General features: G+C 34.9%; 2 protein-coding genes across 3 annotated transcripts in view; both read left to right on the top strand.

Annotated features, from left to right (window-relative positions):
- Positions 1–1,618: 1,618 nt before the first annotated feature.
- LOC107521530 (germ cell-less protein-like 1) lies at positions 1,619–3,130 on the top strand. Its single transcript, XM_016166315.2, has one exon. It carries the CDS (start codon positions 1,619–1,621, stop codon positions 3,128–3,130), a length of 1,512 nt encoding a protein of 503 aa, XP_016021801.1.
- Positions 3,131–7,661: 4,531 nt separating this feature from the next.
- LOC107521500 (arfaptin-1) overlaps positions 7,662–23,700 on the top strand; it is a 40,565-nt gene continuing 24,526 nt past the window's right edge. Inside the window, exons 1-2 of one of the 2 annotated variants that reach the window (XM_016166254.2) lie at positions 7,662–8,081; positions 20,359–20,471. In XM_016166254.2, the coding sequence (XP_016021740.1) occupies positions 7,883–8,081; positions 20,359–20,471 (312 nt within the window). In that variant the 5' untranslated portion in view covers positions 7,662–7,882. Of the gene's footprint in view, positions 8,082–18,105; positions 18,238–20,358; positions 20,472–23,700 lie in introns of those variants that run through there. The other variant, XM_016166263.2, reaches the window with a different exon arrangement.

Here is a 23,700-nt window from a genome sequence, read left to right as displayed (position 1 = left end):
TACTCCTATATAGACATAGAGTTAATGTGTTTACAAAGGCAATTGACATGCAACTGTATCCCAGATGATAGGGAACCTCTTAAAAACAATTTGGGGATGTTCAAAGACTAAAAGGGCTTTAATAGTTTTGTAAATCAAGAACCATGCCTTCTATAAGCAGGACATAAAATGTCTCAAGTTTATAAATGGAAAATATATGTAAACTAATTATATTCATCCAATAGTTGGGGCAAAATATATGTTCGCTAATTCTACAAATATTTAATAGGAATCCAGCAGACACTGTTTTAGTTGCTGGGGTTCTGACAGTGAATGAAACAGACAAAAATAATTCTATAAAAATAATCTTGCATATTTCATTATCTTTGTCCATGCACATTATTCCTATTCTTTGGAAGTGAGAGGAATTGTTTCGCTTACTGAAGGGGGAAAGGAGCTTTCATTGGATGAAGAGGGCACAAGAGCCACACAAACTGCAGATAACAAGGATGGAGAAGACCACTCACTCACTATTTATAGGCCCCACTGTACCTGATGCCTGGGCTTAGTTCTGACAGTACCTATAATACTCAATATCCAAAGATAAGATATGGTAGAGTATTATCTATTTCTTTCAATATTTTCTCTATGCATGCAGTTACATATGTGTACTTTTTCTATTTTAAATATTTATCTTATAATGTACACACTTTTTTGTGTCATGCCACTGTTATTTCAAATCATGACAATTTGCAAGTGCATTAAACTTTAATATTTGGAATTTTAAAAAGATTAAATAATACCATGAAGTTAAGCAAGGAAATATAGAACAGTATTTATCTAATTCCAGATAAGGGAAGGCTTTCTAAGCAGAGATGTCAAAACCTATATTTGGAAAATTTGATTTGGCCCAAGAATGAAAACATCTTTACAGCAAAGAATCCCATAAAAATTAAATGGTAAATGAAAATAGTTAAAAGAAAGATGTTTTATATATAACATGTGTAATACATTAAATATATATGTATATGTATGTGTATGTGTGTATATATATACATGACAAGCATTGTCTAGTTTTGCCTTATAAGAAGCTTGTAGCAATCAATAAGGAGAAAGTATATGTAAACCTTTCAGAAATCAGCTAATATGAAGATGTAGCTTACCAAAAAATTTTTGAAATCTCCCCCCTCTAGTAATCAAAGACAAATAAAATAATGAGATATTACTGTTCATTTTTTTAATTGCTAAATGTTTTAAGTAAATGGTTACATTGAATACTGCTGGAATTGGGAGCGTGAATGTGTACAATCTTTAACACCCTGATCAAAAAGCCTTTAGACCAGTCCTTTCCCTTAAAAAAAATTCTCAAGGAAAACCTGGAGGCTGAGGCCCTGGCAAGGGGCCAGTATCAATGGACGACTGAAGGCAGAGGGTGGGGCCATAGGGGTGGGGCTGGGGTGGGGGTGGGGGTGGGGGTGGGGGTGGGAGCACAATGAAGAATGTAGGGCCTCTGTTACGTTTGTGACTGCGCCAGCCAGCGGGTCCAGGTGAGACTACACGGAGGTGGCGGGCCTCAGCAATATCATAGCAAGGAAGTCTCTGAAGCAGCCTCTTTTTGGGGCTCTGAAAGCTTTCATCTATGGGGTCCTTGGGCAGTCGGATGCTGAGACGCCCTGATTCTGAAGTAGTTGATCTGCATCCGCCAGAAGACCAGGCAGGCCCCAGTCGCGCATCTGGCAGCCATAAACGCAAACGGGAGCGGAACAGTGGGACGTTCTTGGGCTCAGAGTCTGACAACAATCGCAGTTTTCTAGATCCAGAAGAGAATCGACAAGAATACGTCGGCACGAGGCGTGGTAAAAAGGCTAAGATCACATCTCAGTATGCTTACGAAACTTTATTTTTGACTGGGGAAAACAGTGACATTAAAATCCGTGCCCTGGGGCAAGTATGGTGTTTACACAAAATGTTTTTATGGCAGTCGGGCTATTTTGCAACTGTGTTGAGAGGTTCTTTGAAAAAATCTCACATAGATATTATTGACCTGGAGATTAATGACCAGAGAATAGATACAGAATCCCTGCACTTCGTACTAGGCTCATTGTATTGGGATGAATATGTCTTAAGGGAGCCCCTTCGAGTTCCACGAATTTTGGCAACAGCGTGCCTGCTTCAAGTAGAGAAGTTAGTTCGGCAGTGTGGTGAGACCATGAAGGAAACAATTAATGCAAAAACTGTGTGTAGCTATTATGCAGCAGCAGAAACCTATGGGTTATTGTCTATAAAGACAGAGTGCTTCGAATGGCTTCTCCACAATTTGATGACACATCCAAGTATTCAACTGTACAAAGAACTCAGTATAGATCTCATGGAAATGCTTATTTCTTCTTCTAATTTATTAGTAATGCAAAAGGAAATGGATGTGTACACCACACTTAAAGAGTGGATGTTCATTCGTCTTAACCCAGCTTGGAAAGGTTCAATAAGACAGCTTTTAGTTCATGCAAACCAATGGTTTTCCAGACACAGGGAAGCTGTTGATGCCATTGCCTTTCTTGACACCACAGAAGGTATAGCATTTCAACCAGTGTTTAAAAAATTGAGGTTTCACCATATGATCTGTGACCTTGCCTCCACAAAGGTTATTGAGCAAGATACTGTGATACCTTCTGAATGGTTATCATCTGTTTATAAACAACAATGGTTTACCTTGCTTAAAGCAGAACAATATAGGGAAATTGGGCCCCAAGACATCAATGAAACAGAGCTTGAAGAGTATAGCATGAGATGTGGTAAAAAGATTCTCAAAGATGGAAAATACTCCTGGAAGTGGTCAGGTTACAACTTTGGCTTTCCATTACATGTTGTCTTCAACAGCCATTATATAATTTTCAAGCAAAATACTTTCAATCATTCATGTGACAATTTGGTTTGTTTAAAATTTCTAAGAAATATCGTGTTCAAACTAACTTTAGTATATTTCAATTCTAAGGGAAAACCACGTTTTAGCAAAACAACTGGTTATAAAATTCTTACTTTTGAAAAGGATGAAGAACAAGTGGTAATGAAGTTGGATAGCATAGATCTGAGATTCCCTTTATACGTATTCTGTAACTTCCTGTTTATGTCATTAGAAAATCCAGGAAATTGATCATCTTGTCAATTAGGATGTATTAGCATTTTGAAAATTTGTTTCATTTCATTTAATGGCCCTACTTTTAAACACAATAAAGATTACTAATAACAGAAGTGAAGATCTTTCAAATGTGGAAACTACCAAAAATGACTATTCTATATCTTCATTTTATTTCTATGGATTTATGAAGAAAAAGTTTAATTTCAAGAAAATATCTGAAACCAAATAGACAATAATGCTTACATCTCTTGCTTTCTATTTACCATCAATACTCAAGCTCCACATGGAAATAAGAGACTCAAGGAACCAAAAATAATTTTACCCCAACATTGAAACAAAATAAAGAATTCTCTTCCTTGCTGAAACTGTTGTGTAAATGTGGCTTTAATTGCAGCAATATTACAGGAGAGAGTCAATCATCAGGTAGAACCTGAGATTAGGGAATCTTTTGGATTCTCTGGTGTATAGTTTTAGTATATGTGCTGCCGAAGCAAGCACAATATAATGTACAGTTTTAAATAACCAGACAAACAATGTCAGGTTATACAGAATTACATACTATATCATTTAGTGTTACTTTACAATTAATCTGTGACATAGCCCATTTCCTCTATGATTTGGAAAACTCGTATTGCTGACTATCTGGAAAATACTGTGTGTATTTTTCACACTTAAAGAGTGGAAATATGCATTTAAATATGTGAATATGTAATTATGTGATATTATATATATTATAAAATATATAATATATTTTATAATATACATTATAAAATATATTATATTTTATGTATTTTATAATATATATTATATAATTATAATTATTTGTAACAGGAATAGATAAAATGCCATATGTAATTTTAAATATTATATATAAATACATGGCAATAATGTTTTTATTGTTTGCAAAGACCAGAGAAAAATATTTTTTGTGAGAAAGGGAAAAATTTATTTTAGAGCAAAGTAAATGTATTACAAATGAGGCATTCAAAACCCTTTGGTTTCATGAATATTCTATCTTCATGATAATGGACAGCTATGCTTTTATGAACTTCTAAAAATCAGCCAACTTTGGTCAGAGCTGAAGTTATTAAAAGTAAAGAACAGAGGAAACAGACTCATTCCTTCTGTGGGGTCTTTTCAGTGTGGAATTACAGTATTTTCTCATCAACCCTTAAAGTGACATTCACAGTAATAGAATTGATCATCATTTACTCCCTGCCACAAAGAGACTGGCATTAAAAGAATCTGCCTATTATCATTAAGTACTGCACAGTTTTCCTCCTTCAGGAGCTTATGCAAAGATCCCACTGGTCCTATTGATATTAGTTTTCTTTTAATAAAAATATTCTTTCCATCGTAATTCATTTTTTAAAAATATTTAATTTTTAAAAATAATTTTTTAAATTTTATAATTAGTTTGAATATAATATTATACTGCTTTCAGGTGTACAACATAGTGATTAGACATTTATATAACTTGCAAAGTGCTCACTCTCATATATCTTGTACCTACCTGACACTACACATAGTTATTACAATATTATTGACTATATTCTCTATGCTGTACTTCACATCCCCGTGAATATTTTCTAACTGGCAATGTGTTCTTCTTAATCTCTTCACCTTTTTCAACCTTCAACCCCCTCCCATCTGGCAACCATCAGAATGTTTTCTGTATCTATAAATTTGTTTCTAATTTGTTTATTTTCTTCTTTAGATTCCACTTGTCTGTCTCTGTCTGACTTACTCCACGCAGCAAGCACGATACTCTCTAAGTCTACCCATGTCATCACAGATGGCAAGATTTCATACTTTTTTATGACTGAGTACTATTTATGCGTATATCACCTTTTCTTAATCCAGTCATCTGTTGATGGACAACCAAGTTGCTTCCATATCTTGGCTACTGTAAATAATGCTGCAATGAACATGTGGATGCACGTGACCCTTCAAAGTAATGTTTTTGGCTTCTTGGGATACATGCCCAGAAGTGGGATCACTGGGTCCTTCTTTGTCTCTTGCTATAGCCTTTGTTTTAAAGTCTGTTTTGTCTGGTAAGTATTGCTACCCCAACTTTTTTGTTTGTTTGTTTCCATTTTCATGAAACATCTTTTTTCATTCCTTTGCTTTCAGTCCCTGTACATTTTTCAGTCTGAAGTGAGTCTCTTATAGGCAGCATATGTAAGGGTTCTCTTTCTTATCCGTTCAGCTACCCTATATTCTGATTGGAGCATGTAATCCATTTACATTTAAAGTAATTGTTGATAGATATATATTTATTGCCATTTTATTATTCATATTTTTTATCTTTTTTCCCCTTTTTCTTCTTAAAGAAGTCCCTCCAACATCTCCTGTAATACTGGTTTGCTGGTAATGAACTCCTTTAGCTTTTTCTCATCTGAGAAGTTCTTTCTTTATCTGTTCTTTGACTCTGAGTGATAGCTTTGCCAGAGAGAGTCATTTTGGTTGTAGATCTTTGCTTTTTATCACCTTGAATATTTCATGTCAGTCCCTTCTGGCCTGCAACATTTGTTAAGAAATCAGCTGACGGTCTTATGACAGCTCCCTTGCAGGTAACTAATTGCTTTTTCTTGCTACTTTTAAGATTCTCTCATTGTATTTAAACTTTTGCATTTTAGTTATGATGGGTCTTGCTGTGGGCTTCTTTAGGTTCATCTTGTTTGTGACCCTATGCACTTTCCGGGCTTGTGTGTCTATTTCTTTCATGAAGTTAGGGACATTTTCTGTCATTATTTCTTGAAATAGATTTTCAATCCCTTGCTCTCTGTCTTCTCCTTCTGGTACCACTGTGATGCAAATGTTGGTTTGCTTGATGTTGTCCCAGAGGCCCCTTAAACTATCCTCATTCTTTTTCTTTTTTGTTGTTCTGATTGGGTGTTTTCTGCTACCTTATCTTCTGAATCGCTGATTCAGATCTCTGCTTCATCTAATCTACTGTTGATTCCTCCTTAGGTATTCTTCATTTCAATTGCTATATTCTTCATTTCTGATTGGATCATTTTTATTTTATTTTAATCTCCATTTTTATGTTTTTATCTCTTTCTTAAAGTTCTCACTGAGTTCATCCACTCTTCCCCTAAGTTTATTGAGCATCCTTATAACCAAGGTTTTGAACTCTGCATCTGGTAGATTGCTTGTCTCCATTTTGTTTAGTTATTTTTCTAGAGCTTTTTCCGTTGTTTCATTTGGGACATGTTTCTTTGTCTTATCATTTTGGCTGCCTCCCTGTGTTTGTTTCTACATATTAGGTAGGACTGCTATGTCTCCCAGTCTTAGTAAAGTTGGCTTATGTAATAGGTGTGCTGTGCGGCCCAGTGGCACAATCTCCCTGGTCACCTGAGCTGGGCTTTCCAAGTGTGTCCCTTGTATGGGTTATGTGTGCCCTCCTGTTGTGGTTGGGCCTTGGTTGCTGCTTGTACTTCAAAGGGAGTGATTGACCCGCGGGTTGATTGATCATGACCACTGAAAGAGCTGTTGTGCCGGGACTGACCCTTTGGAGCACGATTCGCTTTGGCAGGGATCTGGTGCCTGCCCAATCTGACCTTTGGGTGTGTCATCCTCAGATGTGACTCCTGGTGATGCTCCAGCTCAAACTAAAGCCAGCCACCAGATATGTAGGCCGAGGCCTCTTGGGAGGAGCCCTGCCACAGATCAAGTTCAGCTGTCGCCTGTGCCCTGCCCATGGTCACTTGGCATGAGCCACTAAGCAATCCACATATGGCTGCCACCCACGCTGGGCTTGCAGGTGCCTCGAGAGACCAAAATGCAAACCGAGGCCAGCTGCCACTAGTGCCCAGCTTGGGGCTGCTCAGCAAAAGGTATGGGGCACGCCATGGTCAGATGCTTCTTGTTTGGGGTTTGTGGGCCTTTAAGAGGTTATAGGAAAGTCCATAGCATGAGCCAATAATGTTGCAGGAAGCAACACCCAACGGAGGAAATTGGATACTCAGAGAACTTTGTTAGAGGAAGGAGGATTTATTGGCCCATGGAGTGCATCAGGTTAACAACACCATGCATGATCTCCCCTTGGTTAGATTTATTACAGTTTATATAACCTTGCAGTGTCCATGCAAGGAGTGTGTGATTCCTTTGTCTGAGGTTGTATGTGTACTTCGTGACTCAGGATGGGAGGGGGAGCTCAGGGTGGAGGGGCTGTAATAGGGGAGGAATTTCCAGACCACTGGCCTTATCTATTTACAAGTCATTTTGCCTTGAAGAACCAACGGCCTTGTTGTTATCAACACTGTTATAGGATTCTCATAGAGAGGGAACACTGAGGCTATAAGCAGAAAGTAGCATTTATTGATGTGGGCACTGGCTCAGCGGATTCCTATCCAAAGGCTGAGCCCCAGTTGTAACATAACAAGCAGTTTTACACAAACTTGTTATTCCTACACAGCTACAGAGATAAGGAAGAACATTAGTTAGATAACAAGCTGTGAATCAACAAATGTAAGCTGGAGGGTCCTTGATGTGGGGGAGGCAGCTGTGGGAAAACATGTTAGCTGGAAAGTCCTGGAGGGGGGAGAGGGCGGTCAGGAAAGGACTTTAACCAGCTGAGTCGGTCATTTTTGCAAGCCCTTTCCTTTATAGTTTTCGTGTGTCTCCTCTCCTCTCTTAATACAGGCCGTTTGTATGGAAAAGCCACTAGAAGTTGCTCGTGTGGGCCTGCAAGTTGGGAGGGGGGAGGTCTCAGGGAATGAAGTGGGTGGGCGCATGGTCAGCTCGGTTGATGGACACTGAAATATGGCGGCCGCCCGCATGCCGAGAGAGGGCAGAGCTCAACAGAGGGACAATGGCTCCTGCCCGCACTTTTATTTGGGAAAAAGCAGCCCCTCCAGCCCTCACCCTGAAGCCAGACAACTCAGTCCCTCCCAATGTGTTCCTGGTGCCTTTGAAGCTGCTGCCCCAGCGCTGGAGTGCAGAGCCAGAGAGTCCATTAGCGGTGAGTCTGCTCAGGGCCTTAAAAAAGAGTGTCTGTGGCTTCCCCAGCCCTCCATCTCAGCCACACTCTCCACTTGTTTTTACACCCAGAAGTTGTGGTGACTTCTCTTGCTGGCACTGGAACCCAAGGCTGAGGAGTCCAGTGTGGGGCCAGGACCCTTCACATCTCAGGGGGGCCTCTGCAACCAAATGTCCCTCCTTGTGCAGGTGTAGGACCGGCCCTTTCCACATTGCCAGCCCTCCTACAGTTTCGAGGTAGCCTCTTCTGTGTGTCCCCAGTTGTAGGACTTCTGTTCAGCCAGACCTCAGGTGACTCTCAATGATGGCTGTTCTGTAACTTAGTTGTAATTTTGGTATGGTTGTGAGAGGAGATGAGCACAGCATGTACTTTGCCATCTTGACCAGAAGCCTGAGAGAAAACTAATTTTCGAAATGGTTGAATAGGTATTGTAAACTAAAATGTACTTCCATAAAAACAAATTATTCCTATGGGTATTTAGATAAGAGTAATTTCAAAGTATTTTCTTCTTTTCAATTTGTGCTTACATTTGGTTTACTTTTCATTTTTGCCAGTTTGTTCTACTTGCCTGCAGAGCATTCAAGGTAACATTTTTCTCAAAATAGAAACCAATAGCATAAACAACATTATTCCTCTGAGATAGGTCTTCCAAACAGTCCCTGATGTAGAAAGAAAGGGCCAGTATTCCAACTGACTGGTGTGACTTTCAAAGATTTTATAGCACCTTGAATGCTGTTTAAGTTGGTTTCCATAGTTGCTTTGTTTTGTAAACATATACATTGATTATATCACACACTAATTGAGCAACAAGCATGCAGGCAAGAGTAATATTTGAATGTGCTTATCATAGCTGTTTTTTAATTTCTATTTCCAAAACCCTCATGTTCTCACTAATTGTAAGGAATCTGTAATAATTTACAGCATAATTATTCATGACGTTGATCTGTATTGAGAAGGTAAATTGAGAGTAATTTCATTTATCAATATTTGCATGACAATTTTGTATGATCTCAGGTTTCCATTTTCTTTGGGATTGTTCCCATGCCCCTGAGAACAAACTAAAGTGCTTCAGGCCACTTAAAATTTGTTTTAACAAACATTTTATCTAACTTGTCTTCTTTTTCAATTTTTTTGACTGTTCTTATACTCTGGAGATTAAAGGGGCAGCATGGAGTCTGCAAAATTCTGATATATTTTATAAACTTTCTAGGGAAATGAGTGCATCTGTCACTTGATATTTCCTGATGTTGATGTTTAACTTTTGACATGGAAAGAGTTCAATCTATCCAGAAAACAAATAACGGGAAATGTAACATTAATTATGAGTTAACTATTGGAAACTGATTAAGTGGTAGTTAGTTGAAGGCTCAGGAAGAGACCAAGACAGTTAAGACATGACCTAAATTATTTACAGGTTTACTCATGTTTTGGGTGTGGCAGAGTACATTAAACAACGATCCTGAGTTATTTGGGGAAAATATGAAGCATGCCAATCACATTTTTCTGTTAGTATCGTTACTCCTTTGCTCATATATAATGATAATTATATACTTAAGGAAGCTCTGGCAGTAATATCTGTTAAACAAATAGGCAGCCTTTCGGGGAATACCACAGATTATTGAGATACTATGTATAATTCTACCCTTCCATACTGTTCTCTTTTAAATTTAGGAGCTTCATTTTGTGAAAATGTCAAGTTTTTACTACTTTTTCTTTTTTTATTAAATTTTGGGGTGACATTGGTTAGTAAAATTATATAGGTTTCAGGTGGACAATTCAATAATATGTCATATGCATATTGCATTGTGTGTTTGCTACCCAAAGTCAAATCTTCCATCACCATATATCTGACCCCCTTCCCCCTTACCTCTGGTAAATACTAAACTGTTATCTGTGTCAATAATTCTCTGTTTGTCTTATTCATTTGTTGCTTTCAATTTTATATCCCACATATGAGTGAAATCATATGGTTCTCAACTTTTTCGTCTGACTTATTTCACTTAGCATAATAATCTCAACATCAACTCGACAATTAAAAAAACAAACAATCCAATTAAAAAATCGTCAGAGAACCTGAACAGACACTTCTCCCAAGAAGACAGACATACAAATAACCAACAGATATATGAAAAGATGCAGAACTTCACTAGATATTAGGGAAATGCAAATCAAAACTATGATGAGATACCATCTCTCACCTGTTAGAATGGCCATCATCAGTAGGACAAGTAATAACAAGTTTTTAAAATTTAAAATTGGGAACTCATTTAGACTCTGTCTGAAGAGAGGATAGAATACAGGATCAGCCAAAGCATTTCTCTTAGGGCTTGCAATATCTCTGTGAGTCTCGCATTTAACAAAAGCAAGCTTAGAAGGCAACCATCAGCCTTAAATAATGTGACCTAGGGAACTTTTCTGAAGAGAATTAAAGTAGAAATGAATTAAAGTCATTATTGCTGATGCATACCAAAGCTACAGGCACAGCCAAAGGCATACCAGAAACCATGTATATCAACACCAAAATCTAGGTGTTAAACATGAGCGAGGACTACTCCTAGCGGAATTGACAGAAAGGTGTCAGTAAAAGTGTTGGCCTAGCCTACAATTAGATGATTCTCCGGGTCTCTTTGGAAAACACCTTCAGGAATGGAGAAATTCTATAGGCCTGGTTTTGAGAAAAAGGAAAAGAGATAAAGTGACATTCATAGACTCATCATCTGTGGGAGTACAATGTATAGCAGGATTAAGTGGTATACATTAGAAAGTTGTGGTACAAGAAACTGCTTTTACAAAGTAGAAAGTTTTCATAGTTAGCTTCTCAGTGTCACAGTTTACTGCATGAACTGATATATACTTGTATTGGACCAATTTATCTACTCTTTCACATTCATTTTGCCTAGAACAGTCTGAGGTTCACTATCTCTTAACACCAATGGTTGTCCCTGCTTCTCCTGAGGTGAGTACTGGTCTACACCATGGCCTCCATTGTCCCCTTAAATTGTCTAAATCTCTCAGGCCATACAACCCCAGACAGACTTCTATAAGATAAAAAGGAAAGGTATTAATGAGAAAAAAAAACATAACATAACAACCACACCGGAAGAAGTAAATAATTATAGCAGCAGATCAATCACATATACAGCAAGTATAATGGGTAAAAGACAAAAGTAGTAAAATTAATTGAAAATACAATAATTAGGGATGCATAAAAATAAGATTAAAATGTGTCATCGAAATATTAAATCTGGGCAGCAGTAAAAATGTAAAGCTTTGGAATGTGTTCAAATTTAAGTTGCTATCAAGATAAAAGAGATTGTTATGTACCTAGGATGTTGTATGTGAACATCACAGTAACTACAAATAAAAACAGTAAATGCACAAAAGAAAATGAGAAAAAAATCTAAACATACCACCAAAAAAAAAGACTATAAGGGAAGAGATAAGGAGAAGAAAGAAAGAGAAAAGGAGGAAGGGAGACTACAAAAACAGCTATAAAAATTAGCCAAATGGCAATAAGTACATACCTATCAATAATTACTTTAAATGTAAAATGTAAATGGACTAAATGCTCTCATCAAAAGATGTAGGGTGACTGAATGGAAAAATAAAACAGATCCCATGTATATGCTGCCTACAGGAGACTCACCTCAAATACACATACAGACTGAAAGTGAATGTATGGAAAAAGGTATCCCATTCTAATGAAAATGAAAAGCTATGATAGCAATATGTCTATCAGACAAAATGGACTTTAAAACAAATCCTGTAGTAAAAACAAAACAAAACAAAAAATGACATAACATAATGATAAAGGGGTCAAACCAACAAGAAGAAAACTAGGAAAAAAACCACAAACACATGGAGACTAAACAACATGCCATTAAATAACCAAGGGGTCAATGAAGAAATCGAAGAGGTCAAAGCCTGACACAAATGAAAATTCAAACAATGTTCCAAACTATATGGAACACAGCAAAAGAAGTTCTAAGAAGAAAGCTCATAGCAATACATGACTACCTCAAGAGATTAAAAAAAAACTCAAACGATCTAACTTTATATCTAAATGAACTAGAAACAGAAAAAAAAGCCCAAAGTTAGTAGGAAAAAAAGACAATTATAAAGCTCATAGTTGAAGTAAATAAAATAGAAACTAAAATAAATAAAAAAGATCAGTGAAACCAGAACTAGTTCTTTGAAAACATAAATAAGTTTGATAAACCTTAATCCCAACTTGTTAAGAAAAAATGATAGAAGGCCACCCAAATAAAATAAAAAATAAAACAGAAACTACAACCAATACCATGGAAATGCAAAGGATCATAATGGAGTACTATGAACACTTACATGACAAAAAACTAGACAAACTAGAAGAAATAGATAAATTCCTAGAAACACACAATTGTTCAAGACTGAATCATGAAAAACAGTCTGAATAGACTGATTACTAGTAATAAAATTGAGTCAATAATCATAAAACTACCAACAAACAAAAATCCTGGTCCAGATGGCTTCACAAGTGAATTCTACAAAGCATTTAAAGAAGAAATAATGACTGTCCTTCTGAAATTATTCCAAAAATTCAAGGAGGAAGGAACACTTCTAAATTAATTTTACGAGGCCAGCATTGCCCTAATACCAAAACCAAGTGAAGACACTCAAAATAGGTACGCGCGCGCGCACACACACACACACACACACACACACACACACACACGCCACCATCCCTGATGAACATAGATGCAAAAATCCTCAACAAAATTCAAAAATACAAGCAGTGAAAATTTAACAATGTATTTTTAAAGATTGTACACCATGATCAAGTGAGAATTCATTCATTGGATGCAAAGATGCTTTAACACCATGAATCAATCAACAAAATACAACACATTAATCAAGTGAAAGATTGAAATCATATGATCAACTCAATAGATGCAGAAAAAGTATTTGACAAAATTCAACATATTTATGAAAAAAACTCTCAACAAAATTTACTTTTTATTTCAGTTCTTGTATTCTTCATCTCTGGTTGGTACTTTCTTATATTTTCTATCTCTTTGTTGAAGTTCTCACTGTGTTCTTATATTTTTTCAGACTTCGGGTTATGACCTAACTTTTTATTCTTTATTGGATAGATTGCTTACTTCCATTTCGTTCAGATATTTTCAGAGGTTTTTTTCTTCTTTTTTCATTTGTATAATATTCCTTTATTCCTCATTTTACTTAATTATCTTGTTTGTTTTTATGTATGAGGGAGATTGGCTGCATCTACTTGTGTTAAAGAAGTGTCTGTAGGTAGGAAATATTCCATGGGGGCCAGCAGTACAATTTCTTCTGGTTACCAGAGCCAGGTGCTCCAGGAGTGTTCTCTGTGTAGGCTGTGTGTACTCTTCTATTGTGGCTTGGCTGCAACTGCAGTGGGCATAATGTTGGGCATGGCTAGCTCTTGGCATGGCTAGATGTGAGACCTAGCCTGTGCCTGTTGTGGACAAGCTTTTTGGCTGGGCTATTATCTATCTGCCTGGGAGGTCCAGCCAATGCATACGGATTTATGAGGCTCTCAGCAGAGCATATCCCTTTGCACTAGTATGCTAGAGGGAGGAGTCCAAAGTGGCATCCACTAGCACTGACAACAGCATAGCAGAAGATCACAAAAATGTCTGCAACCAGTGTGTCAGCCTTGTAGAATGTCCCAGGTGCCTCCTGCCTCTCTTTCAGGTACTCCATAAGATTAGACCTATGTCTATGGGCTTTTCTCTCTGGTGTTTTGCCATGTTTTCTGGGTCAAGTGGGTCCCTGCATGAGACCTTTCAAAGTGGGTTTTTCTTTCCTTGCAGTTCTATAGTTTTCCTGCTTTGTATTCCCTATTTATTTTCAAAACTAGGTGTTTTGTGGACTTGTCTCTCCTGCACAGGATCTGAGTTTGATATGCTTGATATGGAGTTTGAATCTCTTGCTTCTCAGGAACAAATTTGTACCTTTGAGATTTCTCCCAATCATGAAACATCCCTGTTTGAGTATGTTTTTCCCTTTAGTAGGGTCATATCTCTGCTTTTCCTACTCTTTGTGGTACTGTCTGTTGTAGTGGAGTTACTTTTCATCCAGTCTCCCAGTCCCTTTCAGAGAGAATTATTCCCAATGTATTTGTAAATTTGTTATGTCTGTGGAAAGATGTGAGCTCAGGATCTTTCTACGCTACCATATTCTGATTTTCATATATAGAACTATTCTTGCATGCCAGTGATAAATTCCATTCATTATGATATATTCTCTAATATGCTCTTGAATTCAGTTTGCTACTATTTTGGCAAGGATATTTACATATATATTCATGAGAATCACTTGCCCAAACTTTTAAAAATTGAAATATATTTGACATAAAATATGTGAATTTAATATGCATAGCATATTTTGATACATTTATATAGTATAATATGATTTACTTTGTAGTGATAATTAGCAACTCTATCACATCACATATTTATCCTTTCCTTTTAGTAGTTCAAATAATTAAGTTCTAGTCTCAGCAAATTTGGTGATTTGATGATTATAATATAATTTTGTTGTCTATATTCACTCTCTTGTGCATTTTATCTTTGGGGCTTATTTACTACTCATTGAATGTGTGTACCTTTAAACAGCATGTGTCCTGTACCCCCAACTCGCATCCCCTGATAACCATTATTTTTTTTCTCTTTTTTTTTAAGCTTGGATTTTTAAATTACACACACAAGAGATATTATACAGTACTTTTATTTTTATGTCTGATTTATCGCAGGATAATGTGCTCAAGTTTCATACATGTCACAAATAGTAGAATGTTCTCATTTCTCATGACAGAATAATATTACATTCGCCACACTTTCTTTATCCATTTACCTTTTGATAGATATTTAAGTTGTTTCCATATATTGGTTATTGTAAATAATGCTGTAATGAACATAGGGGTGTATATATCTTCTTGAGTTAGTGTAATTGTATTCTTCAGATAAATGGCTGGAAGAGGGATGGTTGGATCACATGGTAGTTTTATTCTTAATTTTTTGAGAAACCTACCATGGTATTTTTCATAGTGACTGCACCAATTTACATTCTTACCAACAGTGCTCGTGTATACTTTTCTCCACTACCTTGCCAGCACTCGTCTTCTTGATAAAAGCTATTGTAACAAAACACCTAATTATCTCAACCCAAAAAGGCCTTCTCCAAGATACGTTATATTAAAATTGTCAAAAATTAATGACAAAGAAAGAATTCTCAAGACAGCCAGGGAAAAGAAGATTGTAACTTATAAAGAAAAACCCATTTGATTATCATTGGATTTTTTTTAGCAGAAATTCTACAAGCTAGGAGAGAATGGAATCAAATATTGAAACTATTGAAAGAGAGAAACTATCAGCCAAGAATAATATATTCAGTAAACTTCTCTTTTAGATATGAAGAAGAAGTCAAGACCTTTTTAGACATACAGAAGCTGAGGGAATTTTCCACCACAAGGCCTGCATTACAGGAAATACTGAGGGGGGTTAATTTACCTGAAACAACAAGACAAAAATATACAAATCTATGAGTAAGATGACTAACAGACAGAAGCAAGGAATTGTAAACCTTATTTGAATAGGGTATTATCCACTTAAATATTATATAATGGTTAAAGAAGGTAAGACAGTTTAAAAAGAGAAGACAATAGCTACTGCAACTGGAAATGAACTCACAGCATAAATAGGGAAAATTTGAGACAACAAAAACAGAAAATGAGGGGGGTGGGTAAAAGTCTGAATTTGCAAAGGGGAAGGGAGATAAGACATATACACCAAAAAATGAATACTGTATATATGAAACTTTATTTTACATAAACTTAATGGTACATACCAAAAAAGATTTCAAATCTGAGACACACAACATAAAAAAAAGAGGAAACAGGGAAATCAGAATACCATCAAACTAAAATAACAGACAGAAACAGAAAGGAAAAGAAACAGTGGAGACATCAAACTACCAGAAAACAAAAGGTAAAATGGCTATAGGAAAATCCCATATATCAATAATCACCCTAAATGTAAATGGACTGAACTCACCAACTAAAAGGCACAGAGTAGCGGATTGAATCAAAAACAAAATCCAACCATATGCTGCCTTTAAGAGACACATCTCAGCTGCTAGGACAAATATATACTCAAAGTGAAAGGGTGGAAAATGATACCCCAAGCAACTGGCATCCAGAAAAAAAAGCGGATGTAGCCACACTTATATCTAACGTAATAGACTTCAAGATAAAAAGGGTAATAAGATACAAAGATGGACATTTCATAATGATAAAGGGGACAATATGTCAAGAAGACATAACATTTATGCATATGTCTGCTCTTAATCAAGGAGCACCAAAATATATAAAGCAACTACTAATAGAACTGAAGGGAGAACCTTACAAAAACATAATCACAATAGGGGACCTAAATACCCCCACTGACAGCTATGGATAAATCATCCAAGCCAAAAATCAAACTAAAAAGCCTCTGCATAGCAAAGTAACCATCAACAAGACAAAGAGGCAACCAACTGAATGGGAGAAGGTATTTGCACACAATGCCTTTAATAGGGGCAGATATCCAAAATATATAAAGAACTCATATGACTCAACAACAACAACAGAAAAAAAAACAATTAAAAAATGGGCAGAGGACCTGAACGGACAGTTATCCTAAGAAGACATGAAAATGACCAACAGATATATGAGAACATGCTCAAAGTCACTTCTCACACCTGTTTCATTGAGTTTTTATTAAAGTTGGTAAAAATGTGTACGCATGGGGAAAGAGCATTGCAAAATATACATGCAGCACAAATTGTTCATACAAAATATATCAATAATTTAAGATTTAATAAAAAAATAGAAACCTCAAAAGAACAATGTCCAAAAATTTGAACAGGCGCCTCATTAAAGCCAATATTCAAATGCAAAAAAAAACCATGAAGTCATTCAATTTCATTATTCATCCAGAAAATGCAAAAATAATTAGGTACCAGTGCTTATGCATAAACATTAATAAAATTAAAAAGAAAATACAGGTTTTTGATGACTATATAAAGTAACCGTAACTTTCATAAACTTATTTTTGTGTGCGTTGGTTTAACAATTGTGTAAAATGTTTGACAATATTCATTAAATGGATTGTATGCATATTCTGTGATGACATTTCACTCCCTGGTATAGGCCAAATAAAAATGCTAACTTCACTCTTATTGAAACCAAAGCAACGCTGTTTATCTTTCAACTTTGAAATTATGAAAATTAATAAAGAGAAACCTTATTTAAGTTGGAGTTGGAAAGGCATATAGGGGGAGCTCTCACACCCTTCAGGAAGAGACATAGTTTCTATTCCCAACAGAAAGATGGTTTTCTATTCTATCAAGTAGGAAGAAGGAAGCTCTTTTTCTTGCCAAGCAATCACTTGGTCAATGAAAGGCTGTTGACAACTCAGCCAATGAAAAGCCACTACACTACAAACTCCCAGTTTCCTCCAACGGATTCTGTTTGCAAAAGTCCCTCTGAACTCCTCCTTTCCTCTATAAAAGAATGTTCCTATCCTTTGTTTTTTTGGGTTTGTGAATGGTTTGCCACAAAATAAAAGGGAATTAACTTTGAGAGTGAATAATTTTTATTTTATCGATCCATAATCAGGCTTATTAACAATATCTTGTATAATTAACCTTTTTACATTAAATGGACAACATGGTCTGTTGGCCATCTTATGTTTTATGCTTAAATCATATTCCTGATTAATCAGTAGATTAGGAATTTAAAAATTGAATTTTTAATATTTTCATTATGTTTACTTCCTAAAAAAAAGTATTTTGTTTTTGAAATATATGGCAGCACCTAGTAGTACATGGTACCAAATCTGCCTCTGATACATAGCAACAGAATCCTGTGACAGCATAAAGAATTGCTAGGCAACAGACCTAACACTACAGACTGATTTTCAGTTGTAGGAGTCAGTTGCTCCTAAGCTTGATGTGGCTTGGGATCTCCACATGGATTTCCCAGTTTATTCAAGTGTTGTTAAGGAGTGGAAGAACTCTTTTCTTTCTGTCTTTGAAACCAGCAAAGATGTAGGTTATGAAGAAGAACATTTTCAGGGTAAGAGTTTATTTACTGACCTGAGTCAACTGTAACTGAAGAATTTTTGAAAGGGAGGGGAGGAAGGTAAAGGGGAATAAAAAGTTCAAATTTCCAGTTATGAAATCAATGTCATGGGGATGTAATGTACCGTATAGAGAATATAGTCAATAATATTGTAATAATGTTGTAGTTTTAGATGGTTATTGGATTTATCATGGTGATCATTTCTTTAGGTTTATAAATGTTGAATAACTATGATGTACACCTGAAACTAATCTTTTTTTAAAAAAAACAGTATATTTACTGTAAAAAGGACTTAATTCTACCAAAAATACTACCTTTATTAAGAAATCACAAGAATTAAAGCTTCATTGTTTTATAATTAGTAATTGATTTTGAAAGTCATTACTTTGCTCTTTGGTAAAGTAATCAAGGGATTATTTTAATAATATTTTGTATCAACAATCGCAACATAGCTTTCTTATTATTTTAAATCAGGTTTATTATGGTATAATTTACACGTAGTATACCATTATGTGTACAGTTGTATGAGGGCTGAGAATGCATACTATCATGTAAGCTCCCTCACAATCTACATATGAAACACATTCATAATCCCAAATACTTTCCTCATATAACTTTGTCGTTAACCTCACCATTCCACCAAAGCCCCCAGTAACCATTAATCTCTTTTCTGTGACTATAGTTTTGTCTTTTTATGAATGTCATATAAATGAAGTCATATAGTATACTCTCCTTTCTGTATGATTTATTTTATTTTACATAATGTTTTAAATTTATACATGTTCTTTCATTAATTAGTGGTCCATTCTTTTGTAGTCCTAAGTAGTAACTCATTGTATGGATATACTACAACTTGAATATTCATTCAGCTGGACTATTGGTCAAAATACTTCCACAGTGCCTTCTCCAGTGGTCTCAGGGTCACTGAACTTGTCACTTAGCTGAGATTCCCCAGAGCGATCATTTTGAGAGAATCATGTGGAGGTTGAATGGCCTTTTATGACCTTGCTTTTGAAGTCATATATATCTTCTGCTATATGCTATTGGTCAAAGCAGTTGCAAACTTGCCAAGGTTCAAGGAAAGGCAAAATAGACCCCACCTCTTGCAATGTCAAAGAAATGTAGGTATATGTTTTAAGAACTGAAAAAATAAATACCACATTTATTTATATATGAAATGTTAATATTTTATATTTCATATATATGGGAATTTTGTAAAATTCAAAAAAAGTGATTGACTTTACACCCTTTTTGATCATTAACTGTAGCAAATACAAAGCAGCAGTACTAAAGACTGATCCAGCAATAGTTGTGTTTGAGGAAAGAAAATTTTTCTGCTGACCTCATATTTTAACCATTTATAACTTTTATTCTTCTCATCATTTCATTGTACTTCTTAAATATATTAGAACATTTCTGTGTAAAGAAACCAGTATCACAAATGTTTAGCAAATGTTTTCATGCTATAAGAAATACTTTAAATTAAATGAATCATTTAATTGCAATTCTAAAATTATGTCATACTTTATTATTTTTTGGATCAATGAATGATTATTCATTGTTAGTATTTTAGTATCCTCATTTACTGTCATTTTTTTGTCTTTCAAAAAGAAGGAAGTCAAATGTAGGTATTTTTCAATCCAAATTCAGAGTAATTGTGAATTATTTTTAATGGCTCTGTAAAATTAGAGTTCCATTTCCAAATCCTCAAGTATATCAATGCCCCATTTTTGCTATGGTCTACAGTGTACAGTGAAACAAAGATTACTGTGAAGAATACTAGACTCTAATTAACAAAGGTTGTTTGTTTTAGGATCTTTATGTTATGAGATGATATGTGAAATTTTACCTGAGGTTAACAGCAGCTAATATATAAAGAAGACCAATTACAACAGAAATTTGTAAGAAAGAAAGCCAAACCATATATAATTTGCAATTAATTGACAGAAATTATTTCTGGATAATTGCAAAATTATCCTCAAAGATTCTAGCAAGTTTTAGTCTTTTTATTTGTGGAGACTAGTTTTTAAATCTTTAGTTTAATTTAAACAGAATTTCCTTTCTATACTTATATTCATTTGATTTTTACTTCTATATTTTGTTACAATAATGCAGATTGCTGGATTACTCCAAACAAATGTGGGACTATCACTATTGAGAATGAAATCACCAACCCAATGACTGAGAAATTAGAACTAGCTCTAAAATGGAGTCTGAACAAATACAAGGTTTGTATATTTTGAAATAATTATTATATTTTCTTCACTCTAAGTGGATCTAGAAACTTTCATTTCTTATTTAAGTTATTATGTTAAGATTGATGTCATATAAACAGAAAAATGCAATTAAGGTATAAAGTAGTTCATATTATGGTTGATATCCAAAAAATCCTAGTAGAGAGAATCATTAACAAAACAGTTAGTTTCAGATTTTTCAAACTATTGAAATAGAGATGATATAGATAATTGAATAAATTTAGTTTTATTGGTGCTTTGGTAATATTTATAACTCTCCTTTGGGTATTTTATAGAAATGGAAAGTGAGGAGTACTAGCTCCCCCAAATTTAAAGTTATCTGACACCAAAATAACTGAGAATTAATAGTATAGGCATTACCAGTATATAAACAGGATGTGTTTTTTCAGTTGTCAGTTATAATGCCTCGCAATAATTAATTTTTTCTTATGACTTCACAAAAAGTTTATTTAATCCAAAATATGGCTGAAATAGTTTTAATAAGTCAATCCCCAAATCCATCTAAGTACCTTTGCCATCCTGAGTTGGAATTATGGTAGAATAAGCAGAGGCACAGGTGAGAGCAACCAACTCTTTATATTTATATGTTGGTTGTGGGTTGGGTGCTTCATAAGGAAATTGTATCTTTATAAAGACCAGGTCCTTTTTATGTGATTTATTGTAAAAAGATACAAAAAAGACAAATATTCTGGTTAATACCTTTAAAACATGGACATAAGTTAATGTCTTCATGATAGAAAATAAACTTTGTATATTTACTACCATTTTAAAAAGTATGTTTAGCCTTTAATGAGAATTTTTTTCTATGTCTACCTTATACTTAGTCCATATATCTTTACTGTCCACTCACCCAATAGATATTAAACAGTTACTATATAATATGCTGTCTGGATGTAGAGTTTGAAATATGGCAGTGAATGACATGGAAAAAGATTCCTGTCTTCATGGAGCTTATGTTCTATCTACAGAGAAGCTACACAGAAGTTTTCTGAGCTTTTCCTTTGTTTATAAAGTATTTCTAAGATGAATAATAATTAATTTTATTTTTATTTTTTAATGTTTATTAAAGTAGTAACTGTTGAACTAAAAAGGAAAAATTAATGTGAGGAAACTGGAGAGGATAAATCCTTCCCCTTTCTGCTAACTGGCAGAGAGGGTTGGACTTCCTATGTGGACTAGTTTTTTTCTTACTGGTTATCTGACTTCCTTTATAATCTTAGGGTTTTTTTATCTTACAATTCAGAACTTTAAAGTGCCTTTCTTTTTTAAAAAAGTGTTTTAAGCATTAAGAAATATTGGAAACTTTGGTTTTCTAATTAAGCTATGACTAACAATCTGACATTCAACTGCAGAGAAATATTTTTCATATGCCCTATACATGAACGTATTTATTTTATTTTATTATTTTTTCATGTGGCTTAGTTTCTGAAGAACATATCACATTTTGATCTTGTTATATGAAAAATCTTCAGCATAAGACTACTTCCTTGTTTTATAAATCATTAGCAGATAGGATTATGCATGAGTTGTTGTACTCATAATACTGATTTAATGGCTTTAAATGAGAAAATTAATGTGCTATTATTTTTATTTCCCCAATAGGTCTGTTTCTCCAAGATTACTTTATTCTTTTAAGCTATTAAGTTTGTCACTCTTTTTTAGTGTACGCCGTTCAGAAACCCTCTATTATGTTTCAGTTTGGCTAGCCCAAATCATATGAACCTGCTATAGTTTAGTGCAGTAAATGCTGAGCTTGATTGCTTACTGCCTAGGGAAAAATTTAAAAGGTATATCAAGAAGCCATCTCAAGTCTTCATATGTTTATATTTATTCCATTCTCTTATTATTTTAACGTCTCCATGCAACTAAATATTACTTAATTATTTTAGGAAAGTATGAATAAATAGTTGTGGTGGGGGATTTAAATTTTTTTAATACTAACCTTTTTTTGCTTTAGAATTTTAAATAAGTCTTGAGAAAAATGATTATTTTTAAAATGTGATCCTTGGAAGAAAAGTACTCACTTTTTTGGAATCTAGGTTGTTTTCATTAAAATTTTTAACCTCCTATTTTATTTTTATTGTTATTATTTTAATTAGTCTGCAGAAAAAAAGATTCATTTAGCAAGCTTTAGTAACATTACCCCTCCCCCCATACATTAGGTTTTAGAAGCTTAACTCAAACTAGTTTGAGTAATAACTAGTTTTGTTGGAAACATAGTTGGGTAGTTAATAAATCGCAGTAAGAGCTCCAGGAATCAGAGAAGTTCTGATGACCTCAAAGTCAAGAACTAAGAGCTCTTACCAAAAGACTTCCCTTAGCTGTCTACCACCTCCACTTGGCTTTATTCTGTTTTATCTCAGTCAGGCATTCTTCACTGAAAAATTACCATAGATCACAAGAGAAAGAGACAGCACTTCCTTCAAGCTTCTGTATGTTAAAATCCCACAGAGACTCAATAATATAATCTTTTCTATACATAACTTCTACCCTCTGTTCTGGCTTGGATGGTGTCTGCCTCAGAGATCAGTCCCTGTAGTGAGGAAATAAACTGTTTTGCCAGACCTGTACCGCATAGCTGCTTTTATGAATTAGATGGGGTACTATGACTGGCAACCCTTCAAGAATCATATACTTGGAACAGAGGGTAGAGTAGCTCCCTGGAGTAAGGTGTCTTCTGCACTTATTAGAGTTGCTGAGTTACCAATAAAGAATTGTATCCATAATAAAGTGTTTTATTGTAAGGGTACACATCTGTTGATAAAAGACACAAAATCTCATAGAGATGCAAAAACAAAACCGTAATGATCAAGTCTTTGTTAAGTCTTGCTGAAATGGTGGCTTCATGTCTAAGAGAACTCAAAATTGTCAGATTGGGAGGATATTTTTTCTAGCATTCCACAATTATCCTCATCCAATTAATATGAATTAACTTCTTTTTGTATTGTCTCGCCTCACCCAAGATTTTCCCAGAGCATTTTCCTAACAGTAATAAGAAATGAATTTTGCTGATAAAAATATAATAAATCTGAGAAGTCCTAACACTGCATCTCAATAAATATTCAGTAGAAATTAAAGCCTCTAAAACATACTGCTGTAAAGAATCCACTTTAGTTTTTTAAGTCATTGTTTTCCGTTCTGTAAATCTCTAATTGTAAATCTTTTATTATCCCATGAGAACAAAATTTTTCCTCAGTTGCTT

Source organism: Rousettus aegyptiacus, unplaced genomic scaffold (genome assembly GCF_014176215.1).
Source record: "Rousettus aegyptiacus isolate mRouAeg1 unplaced genomic scaffold, mRouAeg1.p scaffold_m13_p_9, whole genome shotgun sequence".
Classification (NCBI taxonomy): domain Eukaryota; kingdom Metazoa; phylum Chordata; class Mammalia; order Chiroptera; family Pteropodidae; genus Rousettus; species Rousettus aegyptiacus.
Note: the sequence above shows the minus strand (reverse complement) of the source record. Positions and strands in the feature narration are given on the sequence as shown.

What these genes read in the sequence shown, in the direction of transcription:
- LOC107521530 (XM_016166315.2), top strand. Translation starts at nt 1,619, where the DNA reads ATGGGGTCCTTGGGCAGTCGGATGCTGAGACGCCCTGATTCTGAAGTA.